This window comes from Schistocerca nitens, chromosome 7 (genome assembly GCF_023898315.1).
Source record: "Schistocerca nitens isolate TAMUIC-IGC-003100 chromosome 7, iqSchNite1.1, whole genome shotgun sequence".
Taxonomy (NCBI): Eukaryota; Metazoa; Arthropoda; class Insecta; order Orthoptera; family Acrididae; genus Schistocerca; species Schistocerca nitens.
In genome coordinates this window covers 90,730,851-90,751,465 of record NC_064620.1, presented here as the reverse complement: position 1 = coordinate 90,751,465, position 20,615 = coordinate 90,730,851, and the positions used below count along the sequence as shown (strand labels likewise).

Genomic DNA, 20,615 nt, shown 5'->3' with positions numbered 1-20,615 from the left:
TTAGTGAACACAGCGTTGTCGTAGCGAGATTGAATATTGTAATCCCCAAATCCCCGAAAAATAAGTGAAAAATATACCTACTCAAAAAAGCAGATAAAAATTCAATTGACGGCTTCCTGAGAGACAATCTCCACTCATTCCAAATTAATTATACAAGTGTAGACCAGATGTGGCTTAAATTCAAAGAAATAGTATCGGCAGCAATTGAGAGATTTATACGCAATAAATTAAGAAACGACGGAGCTGACCCTCCTTGGTACACAAAACGGTTTAGAACGATGTTGCAGAAACAACGAAACAAACATGCCAGATTTAAACAGACGCAAAATCCCCAAGATTGACGATCCTTTTACACAGGTTCGAAATTTAGCGCGGACTTCAATGCGAGATGCCTATAACAGTTTCCACAACGAAACGTTGTCTCAAAAACTGGCAGAAAATCCAAAGAGATTCTGGTCGTATGTGAAGTATGTCAGCGGCAAGAAGCAGTCAATGCCTTCTCTGCGCTATAGAATGGAGATACTATCGAAGACAGTGCTGCCAAAACAGAGTCACTAAACAGTCTTCCGAAATGCCTTCACAAATGAAGACGAAGTAAATATTCCAGAATTCGAATCAAGAACAGCTGCCAACATGGGTAACGTAGAAGTAAATATCCTCGGAGTGGTGAAGCAACTTAAATCACGTAATAACAGCAAGTCTACTGGTCCAGACTGTATACCAATTAGGTTCCTTTCGGAGTATGCTGATGCATTAGCTCCATACAATCATATACAGCCGTTCGCTCGACGAAAGATCCGTACCGAAAGACTGGAAAGTTGCACAGGTCACACCAATATTCAAGAATTGCGTGCTTATGGAATATCATCTCAGTTATGTGACTGGATTTGTGATTTCCTGCCAGAGAGGTCACAGTTCGCAGTAACTGACGGAAAGTCATCGAGTAAAACAGAAGTGATTTCTGGCGTTTCCCAAGGTAGTGTTATAGGCCCTTTGATGTTCCTTATCTATATAAACAATTTGGGAGACAACCTGAGCAGCCGTCTTCGGTTGTGTGCAGATGACGCTGTCGTTTATCGACTAATAAAGTCATCTGAAGATCAAAACAAACTGCAAAACGATGTAGAAAAAATATCTGAATGGTACGAAAAGTGGCAGTTGACCCTGAATAACGAAAAGTGTGAGGTCATCCACATGAGTGCTAAAAGGAACTCGTTAAACTTCGGTTACACGATAAATCAGTCTACTCTAAAAGCCGCAAATTCAACTACATACCTAGGTATTACAATTACGAACAATTTAAATTGGAAGGAACACATAGAAAAATTTGTGGGAAGGCTAACCAAAGGCTGTGTTTTATTGGCAGGAAATGTAACAGACCTACTACAGAGACTGCCTACACTACGCTTGTCCGTTCTCTTTTAGAATACTGCTGCGCGGTGTGGGATCCTTACCAGATAGGACTGACGGAGTACATCGAAATAGTTCAAAGAAATGCAGCACGTTTTGTATTATCGCGAAATATGGGAGAGAGTGTCACAGAAATGATACAGGATTTGGACTGGAAATCGTTACAAGAAAGGCGTTTTTCGTTGCAACGGAATCTTCTCACGAAATTCCAATCACCAACTTTCTCCTCCGACTGCGAAAATATTTTGTTGACACCGACCTACATAGGGAGGAACGATCACCACGATAAAATAAGGGAAATCAGGGCTCGTAAGGAAAGATATAGGTGTTCATTCTTTCCGTGCGCTATGCGAGATTGGAATAATAGAGAATCGTGAAGGTGGTTCGATGAACCCTCTGCCAGGCACTTAAATGTGATTTTCAGAGTACCCATGTAGATGTAGATGTAGGTATTGCGCATGCAATATAAATGGCAGGGCACACAGAGGCGTTCAAACAGTAATTCTTCCCGCGCTCCGTTAGTGTCTGAAACGAGACGCAGCTCCAGTAACTGGTACAGTAGGAAGCATCCTCTGCCACGCACTTCACAGTGGTGCAGAGAGAATAGATGTAGATGTAGAAGTAGATACACTTTTCTAACTGTCGCTGTTTTGACCTCTCCTTGTATATAGATCGTCCTTCTGAAGTGACACTAGCAGTTTGCAAAGTGTCGGGTGTTCCTTTCTATAATTCTAATTATATGGAGTATAAGACGACGAATGGCGTTACAACGTGACTCTTCCTCGGCCTGTTTATTTCTTGGTGCCTGAAGCTAGGAAGTGCGTCTCGTTCCAATCTACTCGGTTTTGAAAGCTGATGCAGTGCTTTTACGGACTGTTTCACAGAAAATGAGGACTCACATTTCCACCCTCAACGCATATATTCCTGGCTGGTGTAGCATGCTTTTCTTCCTCCGATTCGTTTCATGTATTGTGACTGCACTCACTCTTCGTATTGGACATGGTCTGCCATGAAATAAACATTAATTATATCGAAAAAAATTACTAAGGAGATTTCAGTTTAGGCAAAGCGAAACGACAACACCAGTTACATGCCAAAACCCACTGTTACATTTAACAACTGCGCACTTTTGGTTTTCTTGCGGCAACGTGGCTTCTGCTAACTACTCAGGCATCGTCCTTCATTGGCTGGCTTTTTGTGGTCGCTAGGCAATGAAACAATGCTACCGAGCAGTCATTAGCAGTGACTAGTTTCCGACACTAAAGGATGTTTTTCCCCAGCTATTAACAACCTTCTCTCTCCAGTTAAGTCGGCGCACTGGTACATTTAAATGGAAACTTTCACTTATTGAAACTGTGGAATACATATCGTAGCAGGACTCGAACTCTTGATGTGTTCTTCGTGCCATGGCAACAGACTGGGTGACTTGAAACTCCTGCTTCTCATTATAGTTGCCATATAACTGCTTTTGTTCGACAGTTGTACAAGTAACTATCACATTTTACAGAAACGCATAGCTCTTTAATATTCCGACCCTGATGCGAATATAAAGTCACTATGTATCCAATGCTTGATAATGTTTTACTTAACTGCTTTGTCGCTATGCTGCAGCAACAGAGCTAACTCTAGGAGGACACAATTGCAGGGAATGACAAAAATAAAATTATGGTAAACAGCTCTACCTTACATTTATGGATCAGATGTTATGTAGTTTAGCACAAGGTAGGAAAAGATAGAGAACGGATAAATTTCATTAGTTCTCGTTAAATCATGATATGTCGTTAATTTGCAGATAAAATATTGCAAAACAAAGTTCTTTACCAATTTCTTACTCGTGACTAATTATGGGCAATTACCAGATTCTGATCTCGACCGTTCTATTTCTTTGGTGCCTCTGCAACCACAGCCAAGGTATTCTTCCCTGATGTTCCTCTAGAAGAAATTCTTCGTTATACAGCTTTTAGTAAACTGTTGGTCCCTCAGTTGTATTGTTACATTACTTCTTGCTTGTACGATTAATCAACTTAAGCAAAGGATGCGTATGCCTATACGTGGACTTCGATCGGCTTTATTTCACAATCTGTTATTGCCATACACTGTCGCCATATTGTTTTGGTGAAATTAAGTCGACATGTGGAAGCCTTGAATACTATAATAACCTATCACTTATAACTCCGATTTCTGATTCTTGTGCTTTAGAATACATTAACAATGCATGGGATGTAATTGTAAGGCAAGATAAACAAATCAACATAAATTTATGATTCACGCACAAGATTCACTCAGTGCTTATTTCCACGTGAAAATTTTGTTTAACCTTCTATAGTATCGTAATTAGCTTCATAATGCTCTGCCGAATCACAAATTTAAATAATATTTATGTCATCCTTCCGTGTGACAAGTTGTTTCTACGTTTTGGATGGCAAAGCTGTTGTAAGGAGTTTAGATTTGCATGAAAAGTACACACAGGTTGGTTATTGTTAAACTTTCGTTACATGAGAGGGCCGCCATGGAAAACGAGTCATCGTAGGACAATGAAACTATGTGGAAACCATTGTAAGGACATACGGGTGAGAGATAACGGATAAACCAGTGAAAGGAACACATTTTAATTTCCGCATGAGAGGGTCACGTTTGGTAACTTCATGCAGTGTTTACTTCCAAGAGACAAAAGTTACTCAATATGACGCCCTTCTGCATCCACGGCAGCCTGAAACCGCACTAGAGGTACCATTTCACAACCGTTCGCAGCACTTTTCGAACGGTGGATCATGGAATGTTCAGCTGTGGTGGCACAGCTCGCACACTGGCTGAAGACCGCGCATTCCGCCCAGCATTCTTAGCCATGGCAACAGCAACGTCAGCAACTTGTTGCGCAATTGGCAGTTTGGCCTCTCCATGAGCATTTCCCAAATCTCCAGCAATTTTGACGTTCCCAAATCATGTTCTTCAAGGCCTGTGCGGAAAGAGCAGTTCTCCGTATCCCTTGAATGCGTTGAAGCTCGCGAAGAGAAACAGAACTACTGCTGTTGTTTTTATGAAACGGCTTTGAGGGTAAAGCTCTGTTCACCTTTTCCAGAACAATGTTGATTGTCTACAAGTGTAATGCACACTGGTGACATGTTTCAACCCTGCATAGCCCTATCAGCACCAGCACCATACCCGTCTTCCCATCCGTAAGGAAGTGCGTATTTTTATCACTAAACGCATTTAGTTGTGTCGATGCAAAACGTGATCAATGACGCGTAATTAAAGGAATTTAGAATCTGGCTTGCTTTCTAAATCTAAAAACATTTCGTCACAAAAGACGTAGATTTTACATATGATATTTTACGTCCGATTTTTGCACAGATAACGAAATGTTGTATCTCTGCATATTTTTGAGGTATTCCCTCGTTTGGTACTGCTGTTTGTTGCGCATTGCAGCAGATTTGGTAATGTTTCCTTGCAACCAATGTTGATGTTTTATATCAATAAAATTAAATGCGTTTGGTGACAAACGTCCGGACGTTTTACTAATTGCACAAATGATTTTAAAGTACTGTCAATACATATGTCTTAATTACATGGGAAGTGTTTCGTATTTGTAAAAGAAAAAAAATGGTTCAAATGGCTCTGAGCACTATGGGACTTAACATCTATGGTCATCAGTCCCCTAGAACTTAGAACTACTTAAACCTAACTAACCTAAGGACATCACACACATCCATGCCCGAGGCAAGATTCGAACCTGCGACCGTAGCAGTCGCGCGGTTCCGGACTGAGCGCCTAGAACCACGAGACCACCGCGGCCGGCTTCGTATTTGTAAGTTAGAGTTAATCAACATTGTTCAGTTAGAGAGTGTCGAACTCCTGTTTCCAACATAACTTATAAAACGTTCTCAGTATCTTTACGTAAATGATATTAGCGTCCAAACATTATGCGACCAGCATGTAGAGTAGGCTGAATTGGGCATCCTTCGAAAACACTATTGTGCTACCTGAGGACTCCAGCATCGTCTTTCCGCTATCCAGTACGCTCTGAGGTATTTGTAATTAGTGAACAGCGATACCTTACGCAATGGCTAGCGTGCCGTTAGTACATCTAGCACCAAAAGCCGCCGAACACTTAATAAATACACGTCCACACCTGTAGAAGTGCAATAAGAACGAGCCATTACTGAGTACTTAGGTGTGAGGTTCAGTCGAACGTGGTGGAAAATATGGAAGACGCTCCGTCCTCTGATCACATTGTGTGGATCAGACCTCGCTTGTCGCTGTTCAGGATCCAAATCTATCCTCTAGTTTCACTTGAATTATCTGATCAAAAGTACCAGGACGCCTATTAGAGGAAATTAATATGGCGTGTGTCTCCATCCGCCACCTTCTGGGTGTGTTCAACTTTGATGGGACACTTCCAGTGAGGCATCTGAATGTCTGTGGAGGAACGGCAGCCCATTCGTCCTCAACTGCTGAAACGAGTAAAGGTAGTGTGATGCTGGACACTGAAGTCGACGCTCTGTACCAAACGTCTTCTGCTGGGGTTGGATACGAATGTTATTGCCCACAAACCGTTGCTGCAGAGATGCCGCTTTATGACAGAGTCCACTGTCGTGTTGATACACATAATTATTGTCTCCATCGCCTCTGAAATTTTTCCTACTCTAGACAGCGCACAACACTTGCAAAATGTGTTCATATCGCCGGCCGTGGTGCCCCAGCGGTTCTAGGCGCTACAGTCTGGAACCGCGCGACCGCTACGGTCGCAGGTTCGAATCCTGCCTCAGGCATGGATGAGTGTGATGTTTGGTTTTTGCACTTGGAACCTATGTCCTCAATTATTTGCTTGACGTATTCCCATCTCTGTCTTCCTCTACAGTTTTTGCCCTCTACAGCTCCCTCTAGTACCATGGAAGTCATTCCCTCATGTCTTAGCAGATATCCTATCATCCTGTTCCTTCTCCTTATCAGTGCTTTACACATATTCCTTTCCTCTCCGATTCTGCGTAGAACCTCCTCATTCCTTACCTTATCGATCCACCTAATTTTCAACATTCGTGTATAGCACCACATCTCAAATGCTTCGATTCTCTTCTTTTCCGGTTTTCCCACAGTCCATGTTTCACTACCATACAATGCTGTACTCCAGACGTACATTCTCAGAAATTTCTTCCTCAAATTAAGGCCGGTATTTGATATTAGTAGACTTCTCATGGCCAGAAATGCCTTTTTTGCCATAGCGAGTCAGCTTTTGATATCCTCCTTGCTCCGTCCGTCATTGGTTATTTTACTGCCTAGGTAGCAGAATTCCTTAACTTCATTGACTTCGTGACCATCAATCCTGATGTTAAGTTTCTCGCTGCTCTCATTTCTACTACTTCTCATTACCTTCGTCTTTCTCCGATTTACTCTCAAACCATACTGTGTACTCATCAGACTGTTCATTCCGTTCAGCAGATCATTTAATTCTTCTTCACTTTCACTCATGATAGCAATGTCATCAGCGAATCGTATCATTGATATCCTTTCACCTTGTATTTTTATTCCACTCCTGAACCTTTCTTTTATTTCCATCATTGCTTCCTCGATGTAAGGATTGAAGAGTAGGGGCGAAAGGCTACAGCCTTGTCTTACACCCTTCTTAATACGAGCACTTCGTTCTTGATCGTCCACTCTTATTATTCCCTCTTGGTTGTTGTACATATTGTATATGACCCGTCTCTCCCTATAGCTAACCCCTACTTTTTTCAGAATCTCGAACAGCTTGCACCATTTTATATTGTCGAACACTTTTTCCAGGTCGACAAATCCTATGAAAGTGTCCTGATTTTTCTGTAGCCTTGCTTCCATTATTAGCCGTAACGTCAGAATTGCCTCTCTCGTCCCTTTACTTTTCCTAAGGCCAAACTGATCGTCACTTAGCGCATTCTCAATTTTCTTTTCCATTCTTCTGTATATTATTCTTGTAAGCAGCTTCGATGCATGAGCTGTTAAGCTGATTGTGCGATAATTCTCGCACTTGTCAGCTCTTGCCGTCTTCGGAATTGTGTGGATGATGCTTTTCCGAAAGTCAGATGGTATGTCGCCAGACTCATATATTCTACACACCAACGTGAATAGTCGTTTTGTTGCCACTTCCCCCAATGATTTTAGAAATTCTGATGGAATGTTATCTATCCCTTCTGCCTTATTTGACCGTAAGTCCTCTAAAGCTCTTTTAAATTCCGATTCTAATACTGGATCCCCTATCTCTTCTAAATCGACTCCTGTTTCTTCTTCTATCACATCAGACAAATCTTCACCCTCATAGAGGCTTTCAATGTATTCTTTCCACCTATCTGCTCTCTCCTCTGTATTTAACAGTGGAATTCCCGTTGCACTCTTAATGTTACCACCGTTGCTTTTAATGTCACCAAAGGTTGTTTTGACTTTCCTGTATGCTGAGTCTGTCCTTCCGACAATCATATCTTTCTCGATGTCTTCACATTTTTCCTGCAGCCATTTCGTCTTAACTTCCCTGCACTTCCTATTTATTTCATTCCTCAGCGACTTGTATTTCAGTATTCCTGATTTTCCGGGAACATGTTTGTACTTCCTCCTTTCATCAATCAACTGAAGTATTTCTTCTGTTACCCATGGTTTCTTCGCAGCTACCTTCTTTGTACCTATGTTTTCCTTCGCAACTTCTGTGTTGGCCCTTTTCAACTGTACTGCCCTTTTCAACTGTACTGCCTACTGCGCTATTCCTTATTGCTGTATCTATAGCGTTAGAGAACTTCAAACGTATCTCGTCATTCCTTAGTTCTTCCGTATCCCACTTCTTTGCGTATTGATTATTCCTGACTAATGTCTTGAACTTCAGCCTACTCTTCATCACTACTATATTGTGATCTGAGTCTATATCTGCTCCTGGGTACACCTTACAATCCAGTATCTGAGCCAGCCGAAGTGGCCGCGCGGTTCTGGCGCTGCAGTCTGGAACCGCGAGACCGCTACGGTCGCAGGTTCGAATCCTGCCTCGGGCATGGATGTGTGTGATGTCCTTAGGTTAGTTAGGTTTAACTAGTTCTAAGTTCTAGGGGACTAATGACCTCAGCAGTTGAGTCCCATAGTGCTCAGAGCCATTTGAGCCAGTATCTGATTTCGGAATCTCTGTCTGACCATGATGTAATCTAATTGAAATCTTCCCGTATCTCCCGGCCTTTTCGAAGTATACCTCCTCCTCTTGTGATTCTTGAACAGGGTATTCGCTATTACTAGCTGAAACTTGTTACAGAACTCAATTAGTCTTTCTCCTCTTTCATTTCTTGTCCCAAGCCCATATTCTCCTGTAACCTTTTCTTCTACTCCTTCCCCTACAACTGCATTCCAGTCGCCCATGACTATTAGATTTTCGTCCCCCTTTACATACTGCATTACCCTTTCAATATCCTCATACACTTTCTCTATCTGTTCATCTTCAGCTTGCGACGTCGGCATGTATACCTTAACTATCGTTGTCGGTGTTGGTCTGCTGTCGATTCTGATTAGAACAATCCGGTCACTGAACTGTTCACAGTAACACACCCTCTGCCCTACCTTCCTATTCATAACGAATCCTACACCTGTTATAACATTTTCTGGTGCTGTTGATATTACCCGATACTCATCTGACCAGAAATCCTTGTCTTCCTTCCACTTCACTTCACTGACTCCTACTATATCTAGATTGAGCCTTTACATTTCCCTTTTCAGATTTTCTAGTTTCCCTACCACGTTCAAGCTTCTGACATTCCACGCCCCGACTCGTAGAACGTTATCCTTTCGTTGTTTATTCAATCTTTTTCTCATGGTAACCTCCCCCTTGGCAGTCCTCTCCCGGAGATCCGAATGGGGGACTATTCCGGAATCTTTTGCCAATGGAGAGATCATCATGACACTTCTTCAATTACAGGCCACATGTCCTGTGGATACACGTTACGTGTCTTTAATGTTGTGGTTTCCATTGCCTTCTGCATCCTCATGTCGTTGATCATTCCTGATTCTTCCGGCTTTAGAGGCAATTTCCCACCCCTAGTTAGGTTAGTTAGGTCTATGTAGTTCTAAGTTCTAGGGGACTGATGACCTCAGAAGTTAAGTCCCATAGTGCTCAGAGCCATTTGAATCATTCTTGTGTTCGTATCCTTACGTATTTAGTGTTTTCTTAAGCAGAATAGCGGGACCATACCGTACTCATGAAAAGCTCCCCCACGCAGTAACATCACCTCCTCCATACTTCACTGTTGGTACTAGACATGATGGCAGGTAACGCTCTCCAGGCGTTCGCGAAACCCAGAACCTTCCGTCAGATTTCTGCAGGTTATAGCGTGATTCATCACTCAAAATCGTTCCAGTCATTCACCGTCCATTGGTGTCCGTCTTGACACCATGTCAAGGGTCGCTTAGCATTCACTACAGAAGTGTTTAACTTAAGAGGAACTAGTCGACTACTGTACCCCATTCTTTTTTAATTCCCTACACACAGTCGTTGTGCTAGTTCGATTGCAGATAGCATTATGGAATTCACGAGTGATTCATTCTATCGATTTTGTGCGAATTTAGTACGACCCTCCGCAATATTCCACGATCTATATCCGTCAGTACATGTAATCTACTTGGTCTTGGTTGAGCTGTGACTGTTACTTCTTGATTTCACTTCACAATCACGTCAACAGTCAAACTGGGCCACTTCAGGAGAGTTGAAATGTCTCTGGTGGATTTGTTACGAAGGTGATATCCAGTGACGAGTGTTAAGTCCAAAGTCATTCGGATCTGATAATATACCTGTCGCTATTGTTCCAGCATGTCCTCGGAAGTCACGATTTGAAAATGTGTTTCCTGGAGACGTATGCTCGGCCCCTTATGAAGTCACCCACTAATATTGATCCCTTCGACATGAACGTCGCGTACTTCACTTCCTTTGCCGTTTCCACCTCTTGTTACTCGTCGTCAGTGGCATTTTGGCTTAGCAGTAACCTTCTCAGTTCTGATGTTGCAGAGGACGCCTCTGTGTGCCACAGAGTTCTCCAAAGTTTAAATAATTTAGTCGCTGGTATACTGTTGTACATTTTCTTGAGTATGGAGTCATTAGGGCCAGAAAAATATGTTAAACTCAATTGAGAAAAAAGGATTTAGGTTGTATAAGATTCATCTCAGAAGGATATAAGAATTAATCCTTGTGCTATTCTGGCAATGAATGATCAATGATAGTTACCCAAAACTGGTGCTTAATTACTAAGCCAGAAGGTTATCTAGTAAATGAGAGGACAGAAAAGAGGGAAAGACCAGAATCCTTGAAGGGGAAACACGTCATGTGAAAGAATGTTTGTGCCTTTGAGTGTGATGGTAAACAGATTTGGGGAAGAGACTGTGGAGTTGTATTTCCAGCTTGTGAGCTGTCGCCGGTGTGTGGACGTGAGGTGTTCCTTGTGGCAGGTTCGTGACGGACGACCGGCGGGAGCTGTACTACCGTGTGGAGGTGCAGAACCGGGTGTACCGGCGGGAGATGGCCGCGCTCGACCTGGAGATCGGCCGCCTCAAGCGGCAGCTGTTCGACTCCCCGGCGGCCTCCTCCGCCGGCTCAACCTCCTCCGTGGGCACCAAGCGGGTGAGTCGCGGCGCCGCTGCCCTGCTGTAAGCCAAGCGCCTGTCTCTGCATAAGGCCGACAACTCGCATAAAACTATCCCCGAAAAATACCCAAAGTACCTTCGTGTCCCATGAGAATGCTGACATACCATGAACATAATGTATTTCCATTTCAGCCAAGCCGGCCGGAGTGGCCGAGCGGTTAAAGGCGCTACGGTCTGGAACCGCACGACCGCTACGGTCGCAGGTTCGAATCCTGCCTCGGGCGTGGATGTGTGTGATGTCCTTGGGTTAGTTAGGTTTAAGTAGTTCTAAGTTCTAGGCGACTGATGACCTCAGAAGTTAAGTCGCATAGTGCTCAGAGCCATTTGAACCATTTAGCCATTTCAGCCAAAAAGGTGTAAACACGAATGGACATAGTGAGGAAGCTGACAGGTAGTACACGGGCAGCAAATACGTCTGTTCTCCGAGGAACAATCCTTACATTTGTACACTTTGCAGCAGAATATTGCACTTCAGTTTGACTCCACAACGATCATATGAAAAAGGTGTTCATTTGAATGAAACTGATGGGAACCATTAGTGGTACACTCAGGTCTAGACGTTCATGCTGGCTATCAATACTATGGAACATTTTTTATGCTCACCTTCATCTACAGGCGGCTCTCTACAACATTTGCCAGCAAGTTTCTAAAAATGAATTAGTCCCTGTTCACGAAGATTTACCCTTTCTGCCTAGGAATTGTCCCAAATCCAGAAGTCCAACACATGAAGGATGATTCCTGATATTCTCCAGGGGGTTCAACAGGGACTCGGAATGAAAAAGTGAGTGGCAAGCCGCGAAAGCCCGGAACTACGAAGTTATTGACAATCTTTAGTATTTTATCCATTCTTAGCAACTGTAGTCGTATATAATGAATTAATAAGCAACCAGCTGCATAAGAAATTTAATTTCTGTACAGGTTTCAGGCACTTTGTGTGCTTCCTTAGAAGGCTATTGTTGTTACATTATTTGGAAGTGTCAACAATAAGAAGCATACAGCAAAATGCCATGATCCTAAAATTATACAGGAGCAGTAAGTAATACAATACTGAATCCCTTCTTATTTCTTAGGACCATGGAATTTTGCTGTATGCATCTCATTGTTGACACTTCTAGATAATGCGACAGGTATAATCTTCTGAAGAACAGTACTAAGTGCTCGAAACAGGTAAATAAGCTAAATTTCTTTTATGCAGCTGGCTGCTTATTATTTCATTATATTATTGACACTCCATCTTTCACGTTCCTGGCTTTCACCATCCTAGAGAGCTGTGGTTACAGCTTAATAGATTCCGGAGTGGGTAAGGTATGTGGAGATGCAACATGCACAAACGGGACTTTTCCATTTAATTTGTCAGACACAAGAGAAGAATCAATAAGTAACAACATTGTCAAGAAGACAAAATGCAAGATATGTATTTTTTATGTAGAGACTCACAATACTATCAACAAGTATAGCAAAAAGCCTGGCAGTTAACACTTCTCCACACATTAGATAGGCCAGAAGTTTCTCTCCCTAGACACCCATACTCCTCCCGAACAGGCCATGAAGGCCCAACGGTACGGACCGGCAGCCGTGTCATCCTCAGCCCATAGACGTCACTGGATGCGGATATGGAGGGGCATGTGGTCAGCGCACCGCTCTCCCAGCCGTTTGTTTCCGAGACCAGAGCCGCTACTTCTCAATCAAGTAGCTCCTCAGTTTGCCTCACAAGGGCTGAATACACCCCGCTTGTCAGCAGTTTTCGGCAGACCGGATGGTCACCCATCCAAGTGCTAGCCCATTCCGACAGCGCTTAACTTCGGTGATCTGACGGGAACCGTTGTCATCACTGCGGCAAGGCCATTGACTAGACACCCGTTCGGTCAGCTTAAATTCTGCCGTTTACTTGGGGAGGTGTTTTGAGGGCATGTGGTGAAATGGAAAAGCCCCAGACGAGACCTGTCAGTCTCTCTGAGTATTAACGTTGATTAATAAATACCTCGCAGCTGCCAAGAAATTGAGGATGACTGTTTAAATTAAGCATTTGCTCTTCAAAATGCCCACCAGCATTAGCATGCTACTGAGAATTCCATGAAAGTTCATCTAATAATAATATACTGATGCAAGGAAATCGAAAATAATAATATTTTTGCAATTGTACCCATTGTTTTTGTTGTTGTGGTCCTCAGTCCTGAGACAGGTTTGATGCAGCTCTCCATGCTACTCTATCCTGTGCAAGCTTTTTCTTCTCCCAGTACCTACTGCAACCTACATCTTTCTGAATCTGCTTAGTGTATTCATATCTTGGTCTCCCTCTACGATTTTTACCCTCCACGCTGCCCTCCAATACTAAATTGGTGATCACTTGATGCCTCAGAACATGTCCTACCAACCGATCCCTTCTTCTGGTCAACTTGTGCCACAAACTTCTTTTCTCCCCAATCCTATTCAATACTTCCTCATTAGTTATGTGATCTACCCATCTAATCTTCAGCATTCTTCTGGTCAACTTGTGCCACAAACTTCTTTTCTCCCCAATCCTATTCAATACTTCCTCATTAGTTATGTGATCTACCCATCTACTCTTCAGCATTCTTCTGTAGCACCACATTTCGAAAGCTTCTATTCTCTTCTTGTCCAAACTATATACCGTCCATGTTTCACTTCCATACATGGCTACACTCCATATAAATACTTTCAGAAATGACTTCCTGACACTTAAATCTATACTCGATGTTAACTTATTTCTCTTCTTCAGAAACGCTTTCCTTGCCATTGCCAGTCTACATTTTATATCCTCTCTACTTCGACCATCATCAGTTAATTTGCTCCCCAAATAGCAAAACTCCTTTACTACTTTAAGTGTCTCATTTCCTAATCTAATTCCCTCAGCATCACCCGACTTCATTAGACTACATTCCATTATCCTTGTTTTGCTTTTGTTGATGTTCATCTTATATCCTCCTTTCAAGACACTGTCCATTCCATTCAACTGCTCTTCCAAGTCCTTTGCTGCCTCTGACAGAATTACAATGTCATCGGCGAACCTCAAAGTTTTTATTTCTTCTCCATGAATTTTAATACCTACTCCGAATTTTTCTTTTGTTTCCTTTACTGCTTGCTCAATATACAGATAGAATAACATCGGGGAGAGGCTACAACCCTGTCTTACTCCCTTCCCAACCACTGCTTCCCTTTCATGTCCCTCGACTCTTATAACTGCCATCTGGTTTCTGTACAAATTGTAAGTAGCCTTTCGCTCCCTGTATTTTACCCCTGCCACCTTTAGAATTTGGAAGAGAGTATTCCAGTCAACATTGTCAAAAGCTTTCTCTAAGTCTACAAATGCTAGAAACGTAGGTTTGCCTTTCTTTAATCTTTCTTCTAAGATAAGTCGTAAGGTCAGTATTGCCTCACGTGTTCCAATATTTCTACGGAATCCAAACTGATCTTCCCCGAGGTTGGCTTCTACTAGTTTTTCCATTCGTCTGTAAAGAATTCGTGTTAGTATTTTGCAGCCATGACTTATTAAACTGATAGTTCGGTAATTTTCACATCTATCAACACCTGCTTTCTTTGGGATTGGAATTATTATATTCTTCTTCAAGTCTGTGGGTATTTCGCCTGTTTCATACATCTTGCTCACCAGATGGTAGAGTTTTGTCAGGACTGGCTCTCCCAAGGCCGTCAGTAGTTCCAATGGAATGTTGTCTACTCCGGGGGCCTTGTTTCGACTCAGGTCTTTCAGTGCTCTGTCAAACTCTTCACGCAGTATCATATCTCCCATTTCATATTCATCTACATCCTCTTCCATTTCCATAATATTGTCCTCAAGTACATCGCCCTTGTATAGACCCTCTATATACTCCTTCTACCTTTCTGCTTTCCCTTCTTTGCTTAGAACTGGGTTTCCATCTGAGCTCTTGATATTCATACAAGTCATTCTCTTATCTCCAAAGGTCTCTTTAATTTTCCTGTAGGCAGTATCTATCTTACCCCTAGTGAGATAGGCCTCTACATCCTTACATTTGTCCTCTAGCCATCCCTGCTTAGCCATTTTGCACTTCCTGTTGATCTTATTTTTGAGACGTTTGTATTCCTTTTTGCCTGCTTCATTTACTGCATTTTTATATTTTCTCCTTTCATCAATTAAATTCCATATATCTTCTGTTACCCAAGGATTTGTACTAGCCCTCGTCTTTTTACCTACTTGATCCTCTGCTGCGTTCGCTACTTCATCCCTCAAAGCTACCCATTCTTCTTCTACTGTAGTTCTTTCCCCCATTCCTATCAATTGTTCCCTTATGCTCTCCCTGAAGCTCTGTACAACCTCTGTCTGGTTCTTTCAGTTTATCCAGGTCCCATCTCCTTAAATTCCTACCTTTTTGCACTTTCTTCAGTTTTAATCTACAGGTCATAACCAATAGATTGTGGTCAGAGTCCACATCTGCTCCTGGAAATGTTTTACAATTTAAAACCTGGTTCCTAAATCTCTGTCTTACCATTATATAATCTATCTGATACCTTCCAGTATCTCCAGGCTTCTTCCATGTATACAACCTTCTTTCATGATTCTTAAACCAAGTGTTAGCTATGATTATGTTGTGCTCTGTGCAAAATTCTACCAGGCGGCTTCCTCTTTCATTTCTTAGCCCCAATCCATATTCACCTACTATGTTTCCTTGTCTCCCTTTTCCTACTTTCGAATTCCAGTCACCCATGACTGTTAAATTTTCGTCTCCCTTCACAATCTGAATAATTTCTTTTATTTCATCATACATTTCTTCAATTTCTTCGTCATCTGCAGAGCTAGTTGGCATATAAATTTGTAATACTGTAGTAGGTGTGGGCTTCGTATCTATCTTGGCCACAATAATGCGTTCACTATGCTGTTTGTAGTAGCTTACCCGCATTCCAATTTTCCTATTCATTATTAAACCTACTCCTGCATTACCCCTATTTGATTTCGTGTTTATAACCCTGTAGTCACCTGACCACAAGTCTTGTTCCTCCTGCCACCGAACTTCACTAATTCCCACTATATCTAACTTCAACCTATCCATTTCCCTTTTTAAATTTTCTAACCTACCTGCCCGATTAAGGGATCTGACATTCCACGCTGTAGAACGTCAGTTTTCTTTCTCCTGATAACGACATCCTCTTGAGTAGTCCCCGCCCGGAGATCCGAATGGGGGACTATTTTACCTCCGGAATATTTTACCCAAGAGGACGCCATCATCATTTAATCATACAGTAAAGCTGCATGCCCTCGGGAAAAATTACGGCTGTAGTTTCCCCTTGCTTTCAGCCGTTCGCAGTACCAGCACAGCAAGGCCGTTTTGGTTATTGTTACAAGGCCACATCAGTCAATCATCCAGACTGTTGCCCTTGCAACTACTGAAAAGGCTGCTGCCCCTCTTCAGGAACCACACGTTTGTCTGGCCTCTCAACAGATACCCCTCCGTTGTGGTTGCACCTACGGTACGGCTATCAGTATCGCTGAGGCACGCAAGCCTCCCCACCAACGGCAAGGTCCATGGTTCATGTACCCATTACATAAAAGAAAAACCTTAAAATATGAATTTTTTATGCTGGGGTGTTGTTCGTATGATAGCTCGACTTCCAACCAGTCATATCTACCATTGTATGCTACACGATCATTTTCCATGTTTTATCTTTTTTTTTTTTTTTTTTACTTTTGGTGTTTCCTTGAAAATCACTACATAGTCTTATACGATTTGCCCAAGATGGAGTTTATTAATATTTACCGTAAACGGCAGTGGTAAACTCCACAACATTTCAAATCACAGGAATTCGCAATTGTTTAATGCATGTTATAGCAGGATGATGTGCCTGGAAAGCTTAAAGAATGTACACAGAATCGTATCGAAACAAGTGGCACCCTGGAAGACACTTTTCGCAATGAAAAGAAACTGGGGCGTTCAGGCTCAGAGCTGTGTAAGATAACAAAAAAAGAATAGTTCGGACAGCTGAATTATAGAACGTGGTGTTTAATCTCTTGGTGGAGGATTTATCAGTAAGCACCAGTCCAAATTAACGTCCCTTCCCTCGGGGCATGACGGGCTAGCGCGACCCAAATTTTCGTTGACTGCTATTCACCCGAAAAAACATGGCCGCAAGTGCTATGATGTCACAGGAAACTGTGAAAGCTCACGCTTCATATGAAATCTGTTCGATTTTGAGTCAGTTGTCTCTGGTATGTCAACAGCATGTTTTGTAATAAAATTACGAGAGGATGGAATTCAGAGGTTTCTGGATTTATATGGAAATAACCATTGTTTCATATAAGTTTTGGGACAGGGTATACAAATTCCAGATACTTCACAGAGTCACCTGAGGCTAAATAGTTCAAAGTCTCCAGGAATTTTGGTTTTGGAAATACTGCCACTCAAACTTCAATACCTAATGCAGATATCAGCTGGCACCCTAACCAGCACCTGCTTTGTGCACTCCTGGCCACTATCAGCGTTGAAGGATGAGCTATCGCCACTGTAGGTGACGGCAAGGCATGGCTGACTATCGACGAGGTGGTGTCCAACCCAGCAGTCAACCGGTGTGGGCAATGGCTGCCGCTGCTGCTACAGTTGGCACGCATACCAGCACTTGCGACACACGCTGCTTACTTCAGATGCTAAAGGGCGAAATGTTGCCATTGAAGGTTCAAATGGCTCTGTGCACTATGCGACTATACCTAGAACCGCACGGCCACTCCGGCCGGCTGCCATTGAAGGTGATGACACTAGTGCAGCTGAGGATGAAGGAGGCGATGCACAACCCAGCAGCAGCGTTGGCCATTGGGCTGCCAGTTATGTTAGAGTTGGCACACTTGGCAGCACCTGCGACGTTCACTAACTGTTTACGTTCGATGTTACAGGGAGAATTCTCGCTGGCGGGGCGACGGCGCTAACACAATTGAGCATCGACGAGGTGATGAAGGCTAACCTTAACGGCTGAGGTTTGGGCTGAGCTGCTGATTCTGTTACAGTTGGCACACCAGCCAGCACCTGTGACACATAGTATCTACTCGCGATGTTACAGGGCGAGCTGGCACCGCTGAAGGTGACAGTGCTGGCGCAGCTAAGGATCAAGGAGTTGATGCTCAACCCAGCGGATGGGGTGGTCTTTGGGCTGCCATGATGATACAGTTGGCACACTTGCCAGCACCTGTGACACACATTAAGTTTACTCTCGAAGTTGCAGGCAGAATTGTCGATACTGAAGGCGACAGTGCTGACATGTCTGAACATCAACGAGATGAAGATGGCCAACCTACCGGCTGGGTTGTGTGTTGGGCTGCTGCTTTTAGAGCTGGCACACTTGGCAACACCTGCGACACAAACTATCTGTTTACTCACGCTGTTACAAGGCAAGTAGGCACCCTTGAAGGCGACGGCGCTGTCACAGCTGAGGATCAAGGAAGTGATACTCCACCAGCGGGTGGGATGGGCGTTGGGCTTCCACTGATGGTACAGTTGGCACCTTGCCAGCATCTGCGACACACACTAACTATTTACTCTCGATGTTACAGGGCAAACTGTCGCCATTGGAGGCGCCAGCGCTGACACGCGTGAGCGTCAACGAGGTGCCGATGTCCAACTCAGCGGCTGGGGTGTATGTTGGGCTTCTGCTCCTGTTACAGTAGGCACCTGCGACACAGACCAACTGTTTACTGCCTGTGTTACAGGGTGAGCTGTCGCCGCTGGAGGCGACGGCGCTGGCGCGGCTGAGCATCGACGAGGCGATGCCCAACCCGGCGGCCGGCGTGGGCGGCGGGCTGCCGCTGCTGCTGCTGTCGGTGCTGCCGCCGGTGATCCCGCGCGCCAGCTGGCCCTCGGCGGACCGCGGCCAGCTGCCCATGCGCCGCCAGGTCACCTTCAGCTCCGAGCCCAAGCTGGACGACAACGTCGCCTCCGCCGTCTGCTCTCAGCCCGCGCCCTCCGCCCACGGCGACTACGACGACGTCGCCAGCTTCGACCACGACGGTGACGTCGACCCGGATGTGGAGGGACTGCACGGTGCCAATCGGAAGCAGGGAGTCTTTGGCCGCATCTGGAGCTTCTTGGGGAGCAGTCGCCCTTCCAGCCGGAAGGTAAACTATTGGCACAATTAACCACGATATACTGATATTTTGCTGTCCTCAACTTTCCCCTCGGATCTACCAATTTATCTTTGTAGACATTCAGTGGGAGTGAACGGAAATAACAGTGAACGGAAGTAACACCTAGTTTTTTGATCCTATAGTAAGATCATCAACAGGACACGCCATTCATTGTTTCCAAGGCCTCACTAGTAACTAGGCTCTCTCAGACTGTTGGCATATTTGCACTCACGTACAGGATTATAAAACGCACTGATTGCTACATAGTGTGTATTTAAAAATATCTCTGTTTTTGTTATCTTGACCAAAGCGTAATCACAGAGACCAGAGACATATTCGACAACTAAAGGAAGGCAAGTACCACTCACTGTGTTTCATATGTTTTCTTTGGGTCAGCAGTCTTGCGACTCATTTTATGAGGCCCGCCACAAATTTCCCTCCTTTGCCAAACTCCCTATCTTAAACTTTGCACCGAACGACCCTATTACCTGATGGATATGTTTCAACCTCCGTCTCCTCCTCTAGTTTTCATCCTCAACAGCTCTCTCAAGCACCATGTAAGATATTCTTTAATGTGTTATAACATATCCTGTTCTCCTGTCCCTTCCTCTTGTCAATATTGTGAGTTAACGAGCATTGCGCTCTCATTTAAATATGTGGCCGAAAGAGTCAGCCTACAGGAGCTGTCGTCGAGGACCGTGTGCCACAATGGGCCCAGGTTCACCACGAGATGGGGAAACTCACAGAAGTCTATTGTGTATTGAGCCTAAGCGCTGTAGTGTGCGAGTGAGACAGACGACAACCTACGTCATAGGGAAACCCAGCAGGAGCCGTTTGTGGCCAACGAGACGTAGCAGTGTCAAATATGTCGGACCTAAGATCGGCCATAAAGGGAAACATTTATGGAAACTATTTAACTCTGTAGTAATGCAGGGAATGAAGCCACAGTAATTTTAATCTGCCGTCCTCAATGAGTTTTTTTGGTGGTCCCAATAAAACTTAAAATATTGATCATGTCTACAATAGTTTAGGATTTACTGTTAAAGTGAAATTAACAAGTTTTGTAACACAGACCTGAATGCTAAAATCTGAACGCTTTGGTCGATCTTAACGATCGACATTTCATGTAGGAGCGCATCATTCAAGTGGTTCAAATGGCTCTGAGCACTATGGGACTTAACATCTGAGGTCATCAGTCCCCTAGAACTTAGAACTACTTCAACCTAACTAACCTAAGGACGACACACACATCCATGCCCGAGGCAGGATTCGAACCTGCGACCGTAGCGGTCGCGCGGTCCCAGACTGAAGCGCCTAGAACCGCTCGGCCACACCGGCCGGCTGAGCGCATCATTAAAACGACGAAAGTTGTAAATATCAACTCTGTAACTTTATTTGTTTAAAAGATATAGAAAATTTAAATTATCAGTACTTTCAGTTAAGCATCAGATCATCGTTTCCTCCACACAAAACATAT

The 20,615-nt window shown here is 43.7% G+C and overlaps 1 protein-coding gene across 1 annotated transcript in view; it reads left to right on the top strand.

Annotated features, from left to right (window-relative positions):
- Positions 1-20,615, top strand: part of LOC126195486 (gamma-aminobutyric acid type B receptor subunit 2-like) — a 367,244-nt gene that overhangs the window by 261,138 nt on the left and 85,491 nt on the right. Inside the window, exons 14-15 of the mRNA XM_049934114.1 lie at positions 10,843-11,014; positions 18,725-19,129. Of these exons, the coding sequence (XP_049790071.1) occupies positions 10,843-11,014; positions 18,725-19,129 (577 nt within the window). The remainder of the gene's footprint in view (positions 1-10,842; positions 11,015-18,724; positions 19,130-20,615) is intronic.